Source organism: Panthera leo, chromosome A2, assembly GCF_018350215.1.
Source record: "Panthera leo isolate Ple1 chromosome A2, P.leo_Ple1_pat1.1, whole genome shotgun sequence".
In the NCBI taxonomy this organism is placed as follows: Eukaryota; Metazoa; Chordata; class Mammalia; order Carnivora; family Felidae; genus Panthera; species Panthera leo.
This window is the reverse complement of record NC_056680.1, coordinates 46,819,738-46,826,538: the sequence shown is the minus strand read 5'-3', so window position 1 is coordinate 46,826,538 and position 6,801 is coordinate 46,819,738. Positions and strand designations below refer to the sequence as shown.

The window sequence follows — 6,801 nt, the reverse complement described above, 5'->3', positions numbered from 1 at the left end:
CAAGGGCACGGGTGCTTCCACCATCAAGGCCATTCAGCTGCACCTTTGGCATAGGGGCCCCACCTGGCCTTGTCAAGAGGGTGACAAGCCCAAGAGACTTCAAAGACACAACCACCACCAACGCTTAGGAAGGCAGTGTGCTTTAATATCAGCAAGGTGCTTCCTCTCCTTGTTACAACGCAGAGGTTTTTAAAAGCACCATCAGAATTGCCCAGCCACAAAGGTAGGACACCAAGGTAGCACAGGGCAGAACCAGCGATCTTCTTCCAGACCCCATCGCAACTCAGGTAGCTGCAGGGATGGGGGCCGTCCTGCTGAAACCCTCCTGGCTCATGCCTCCCGCAGACCGCTGCCCCCACATTGACCGCATGTGCCATTACCCCACCTGAACCTGTAGGAGGCTAGCAGGAATGAATTGCCTTAAGATAACAGAGACTTGGTTCCAGAACGTAGAAAGACTCAGATAAATGGCAACGAGAACTGAGAACAGGTCAGTGGCTGGGACAAAGGAGGCTAATGCAGAGAGGAGGGCAGAGACAGGACAAAAATCATTACGTGTGGCTCTCACCCACATGGGAAGGACAGGTAAATGGAACGTGTGACAGACAAAAACAGAGTGGTATTAGTCAGGGCTCAGCTGTGAAAAACAAAAAACACACAAAATAAAGTTTTTATCACCTGGCTTTATGGTTTCCTTTTAAAGGGTTTTCCCCCTGGTTTGTCCTGCATGTAATGTGTACGTGTGAGTATATAAAGGAGAAACAAAAAGACAATTCAAAAAAAAAAGAATCTTTTAATAAAAATTATTCATAAAAATCCTAATAAATTTCTAAGAACAAGATATTTCTTAGTACATTTATAAAAGAACATTTGGTCCTTTTACAAAAAGCTCCCTCTTAATTTAAATACATTTCTTATTTACAGATTAAACATAAAATATCATCTATAGTTGCAAAGCATATTGCACATTACAGAGAGAGAAGCATGTGTATGTTTTAATTGGTTTTCCCAGAGTTTCCAACTCCAGATTTTTTTTGTAAAAACAGATTTACCTTTCTTGTGCATAATAAATAAAAATGCAGCTTGTGTTTTGCTATTTAAAACTAAAACAAAATACCTTTTAAAAAATAGTATTTCTCTGCCTCTCAGAAAGAAGGAAAAGGGGTAAGGAATCAGGAAGGTCCACAGGTACATTTTCCCGGAGTCACGTCCAAACTCAAGCAGGAACAGAACCCTGAGCCCTGCAAAACCTGGAGACACACAACCCAGCCAGCCCACCCTCTCTCTTTCACAAGGGTCCCTGCCCTGCAGGGAACAGGCACTAGAGAAGGAGCTGGATGTCTGGGAACGGAAAAGGAAAGACCAAGATTTTCTTCAGAAGTCCCTGCTCAGGCACTCTGGTTAGAGCAATCATGCACCCTACCTTTTCACCATTCAGTTTGAAAGTGTCAAAAGAGAAAGACCCCCCGGAGCCCTCCAGAAAGAAGAAAAGGATGTTTGATGGTAAGTCCACAAGATCCAAAGCAAAGGATGATGTCTGCAATCATTCAATAAACTGAGCTAAGAAAATAGCTAAGAGGCTATCTTTCTTTGGTCGGGGAGGAGACAGAAGGTGGGGGAAACAGGTTCAGGCCCTCAGATTGTATAAGACCCTCCTCTAAAATTCACCTGCACAGACACCACCTTGGTGCATGAACAACGACGACTTCAGTGACGTGTGTGTGCCCCCGCCCCGATCTGGGACGGCCTGAGAACCTGGGATTCAATCGCACAGACCAAGTTCCGGTGGAACTAACGGCAGGATGGATGTGCAAATGGAAGCTGGTTCTTCACAAAAGCCAGCGCAACTGTAAGCCAGACTTCCTTCGTCACCTACTCCTCAGGAAATGAGAGTTCCCTGTCACACTGAGCCTGCCCTGTACCGATTTAGAACTTTGTGGGAGGCGATTCAGACTCCACCCAGCCTAACTACCAGGCAGCTTTCTACAGCAGTTCTGTTAAGACAATCTTCCTCACGTCGACCAGAGCAGACTCTAGACCCTGGCTACACAGGGGAACTTGAGGTTGATGCAGGCCCACAGCTGTTCCAAAGGATGGCATCCATTCAGAATCAGGGCAGTCCTGGGGCAAAGCACTCCCCCCTCCGCCTTTCCCTACCCCATATCCTGCGACACAGAATAAAAGACACAGCAAAAGCCCTGCAAGATGTAATACAGCTGTGGACATTCTGATCTGCAACCAGAACACGAGCAAGTTTTGAAGTTGGCTCAAAGAACCTTCGTTTCGTGGCTGGCACTAGGCGTTAATTTGCATGTACCCCACAGAGCATGGACTAGGCAGCATCATCACTCTGGACAGGGCAGTCTGCAAGCTCAACCACCAGGATGAGTCCACAGTATGTCGCTCACCCTCAGGCTCGCCAACTGGTACAAGGCAGTGCCCAAAAGGCAAGAGGGTCTTGACTCCGTGCAAGACACCTCCTGGGCTGCCTCCAGCCCCTGGAGTACATCAGCGGCACTCAGGCACACATCCCCACTCCTGAGCACGAGGGGACTGCAACACCAGAGTAGGTGACAGGTTAAGGGCCTGGAGGAGAGGGTGATGTCAGAATGCCACACATCAATGTTGTCACAGAAGCTGGAGAGGGAACCCAGCAAGGCCACGAGAGAGGGCAGATGCATGGAGGACCCACTTTCCTCCCTGATGTGCCCCATCCTCCCAAATGGGCCATTTATAGTCCCACGTCAATGTGCCTGGAGAAGAGCTACAGGGACGCTCGGGCCTGTGTGCACATGTATCTGTAAATGCGGCATTTTGATTTGACTGAGTCAAAGAAAACAATTAAAATATATTCTCAAAGAAAATTTTCTATTCAGTAGATAAGACAAGGTCGATAAAGAGAATGCCTCTGAAAAGAAGAAAAAAGGTAAGACAGAAGCATTTGATTGTGTTTACCTTAAAACAATTTGCATAGTAAATATTTAAAAGGTAGAGGTGACACATTTATTACTGAAAGTCCTTTTTTTAAAAATCTCCAAGAACTGAATTCTGTCTTAAAAAAGCAAAACAAAACAGTAACACTTAAATTTTCAAAAAGGAATAAAATCTTTCCCTTTGATTGATATGCAATGGCTTAGACCACACTTCTAGTTTTAAAAAGATGAATGGGAAATCGTTGGAAGTGTGCAAGCAGGGACAGGTGCACAACATGACAGGTGAGGGTGGAGGTGTTCAAGAGACTTCCCAGCCTTTCTACTGGGGTTCATTTCAACCTCAGATGTTACACAAAGCCAGGCTGAGGGTTCAAATCTACCTCTGCTTCGTATGAGTATTCAGTGTAAGTTCAAAGACAGATACTTCTGTTCTGGCTAAGAAAACAACAACAAAGAAGGCGTGTGAGCACAACTTCCTCCTAATGTAGGTTTGCTTAAAAATATCAGGCTGAAAGTCAAGGACCGGCCAAGAATTTTCCAGTCTTCGTTATACTCATCCCATCCCCCTTTCACTGTGGTCCCACCATGTGGCAATACAAAACAAGCCTGTTACAAGCGTGCCAGCAGCTGTGACGACCAGCAGCCCCCACCAAAATCGAATAAGGCACTAATCTAACGCCTGTGTTACACAGAGAAACGGCTCAAAGGGGCCAGAGAGTCATCTGATCATTTCTTCCTCCCTGACTTAGCTAATTGGCACTAGACACAGAAAACAAAAACAAAACACAATTCTAACCCAAACACGGTCAGAACTGAGAATCCTTGGTTAGTATATACAACACAGAGGGAAGCTCAGACATTCTTAGGTATTTCTCTCCCCTAAAAGGCACCTGGTTATGGAACTACAGGAGCTCCTCAGGTAAGTTCAAAATAAATGTAATACACCGTCCAAAAGATCTAGCCTTGTGACAACTTAAGAGACTGCCTTTTGAAATTCAGGTCAAAGTTATTCATAAGCAATTAACTTGTAACACTGTGAAGATTACTGGAGATGCAAATGAATAACTCGGGGGTTTTCCCCCATGTGATCCCAAATCATAGGTGGAGGGAGAGCCCAATTATCTAGTGAGAGAGAGAAAGGATAACAAAATGAAATAAATAGGGATGAACCTCAGGCCCTTTGCACGGAAATTTCGTTCACAGTCCTCTAACAGAGAGGTAGCAATACTGCAGTCACAAGTGCCGGAGACGGGAACCACTCGTTGGATTCCAAAGTGTGAGGCTAGGAAGATCCATCCAAAGATGCCCCATCCACACTGTGCTTAGGAAATCAGCATGTCATAGGAAGCCAACTTCTGTGTACCTTCTTACTTCCAATTATATCCTTAAGAAAAACAGGGCGTTTTATTGAACAGAAGAGAAACACTAGCGTATGCACGATTCTGCTAGACGTGTGTGAGGAGCCAGCCGGAAATGCCAACACCGTCGCGGATGGCCAGACTGCCACCCACTTCCACTTCAGAACGTATCTCGGCATGGCCTGGGTTCAGCTGTTCACGTCCGGTTTCTGATGCGGCCACACGGAGGAGAGCACCTCAAATCAGGCCAACCATCTGGTCAATCTGTCTCATGTAGATGCTCTTTAAGGGCAGGGAGTATCTCCTCTCGTCAGGAACACGATTGCACTAGGAAGAAAACAGAAGAGGAAAACTGTCAACTTGCAATTAAAAATCCAGGTATTAATTGCCCAGGAAACGCAGGTGGATGACCTAAACCAGGGCTTGTCAATCTGCACACCGTTGTCATGGGGGCCATCTTGTGCGCCGCGGGATGGTTACCAGTGTCCCTGCTGTCTCCCGCTAGACGCCCCCGAGCCCCTGCTCCCCTAGTGTGACAACCAAGATTGTCTCCAGACTCTGTTCCATTGAACAGAGGAGAAAACCTCCTCTGTGAGGAGAAAACCACGCCAGGTGAGGACCACTGATATAATTTAATGTCTTCCCAAGTGAAGAAATGGAGACTCAGGGCAGCTAAAGGACATGTGCCCAAGGGCAGAGTGACTGGGACGAAAAGTTCATCCCCTTGGGGCCTTCATTTAATCCACCCAGAATTTCAGAAAACACCTCGGCTATTTGAAAACACAATTGGCCCTTGAACACTGCAGGGCTTGGGGCACGGCCCCCCAGAGCGGTCAAAAACCCACATGTAACTTCTGCTTCCCTACTAACCGACAGCCCACAGTTGACTGGAAGCCTTACTGGTAACAACAGTCAATGAACACGAATTTTGTATGTTGTGTGTATTACATACTCCATTCTTACATTAAAATAAGCTACAGGATAGAAAATGTTACTAGGAAAACCATAAGGAAGAGAAAATACACTTGCAGGACTGCACCGTATTTATCAAAAAACACCCGCATGCAGTTCAGACCTGCGTTGTTCAAGAGTCAGCTGTGGGTGGTTTTTCTGAGTTTATGGTTCTCAGATCCACAGCTAAAACCTAAATGCTTGACAGAGCTTTTTACCCCCTCAAATGAGGTGCGAGTCTGTAAACCAAACACATTTGTCTGCAAACATCCGTTCATTACACACTTGTCCCCAAAGACACACACTCCCACTCACTGCTCTGAACTTGACTCCCCTATGCCCTACTCCCCATCCTCGAGAGATCAAGGCCAGCAGGCCCTTCAGTGGGTCCCAAAGCTCCCCAGCCAGGCATCTGTAGGTGCTATTCCTGCTGCCTGAACACCCCTTCCTGGGAAGCTTCTCCTCACCCTTCTAGGAACTTCTGAAAAGCAGCCTCCATGATGAAGCCTATTTTTATCTTCCCAGGGAGATTAGCTCCTCTCTGTTTCACCAGCACTCCACGCACGTGGTGCCTTAGTGACAAACACCCGGGGCGGGGAGCCCACTGGGGCCCCTGTGATGCGCCAACAGATGAGTCTCCTTCCAGTCCATCTCCTGCCTCCACCTTGCAACCTGAATCTCTCTGTGCCTCCCTTTCTCCACTTGTCGAGTGGGGATACCAAGCACCTAACCTCACGAGGCTGCTGTGAGAAATTCACCCACACAACCACCTGGAAAAGAGGCCTGGGCAACAGTACGCATTACATGCAAAAGGTGACTTATTAATATCTCTGTCCTCCTAACTCTCCTGCTCCCCTTTCCTTCTCAATTAGGCCCGTATTCACCTAATCTACACTCCACGGCCTTACGGAGATTTGGGGGACTCACTTCTGTGCTGGGCTGTCCACACAGTTCACAGACTGATGGTAAAGACCTTCAGCAGGACGATTAAGGAGCCTGGGATGAAGGGGTGTCCCTCACCAAGGCAGTGTGGGGCTGGGTGGTAGGAATCTTGACAATAGAGGCTTTTTCTGGGAAGACAGGTGGCATCCACTGCACCGTGGGGTAATGTGGTTTGGTATTTCGACTGATGCCTCTTTCCGCATCCTCACTTACAAACCATCCTATTTGCTTCAAACCAACACAACTAACCTAGGACTCCTACCAGAAACTCCAGGACTCGTTTCCAAATCTTTCCCAGTACTTACCAGGATGATGGAGGGAGGCATGCTTAGTGAAACCCTGCTTTAAACGAAACTGGATTCTTCTGCACCTCAAAGAGCATTTCATTAAAAATCAGGATGACTGATGACTGCGTTTTTTCCCTCCCCTGCTGCTCAGTGATTTGGCTGGATCTCTTCCTTTTGTCCTTCCAAATCACTCTCCTTCCCCATCCTGCTCTGGTGCCAGAGGCCAAGCTGGCAAATTATACCCAGAGGTCGAAAGGTCGCAGTGGCCTCTGCCTTCTGGTGTGCACAGCCAAGGAGGGGCTCCAGCAGATTAGAAGGAAGCACAATGGT

The 6,801-nt window shown here is 47.2% G+C and overlaps 1 protein-coding gene across 2 annotated transcripts in view; it reads right to left on the bottom strand.

Annotated features, from left to right (window-relative positions):
* Nucleotides 1–773: 773 nt before the first annotated feature.
* Nucleotides 774–6,801, bottom strand: part of EDEM1 (ER degradation enhancing alpha-mannosidase like protein 1) — a 29,726-nt gene continuing 23,698 nt past the window's right edge. The window contains exon 12 of one of the 2 annotated variants that reach the window (XM_042930025.1): nt 774–2,925. In XM_042930025.1, coding sequence (XP_042785959.1) covers nt 2,829–2,925 — 97 coding nt within the window. In that variant the 3' untranslated portion in view covers nt 774–2,828. Of the gene's footprint in view, nt 2,926–4,070; nt 4,619–6,801 lie in introns of those variants that run through there. The other variant, XM_042930027.1, reaches the window with a different exon arrangement.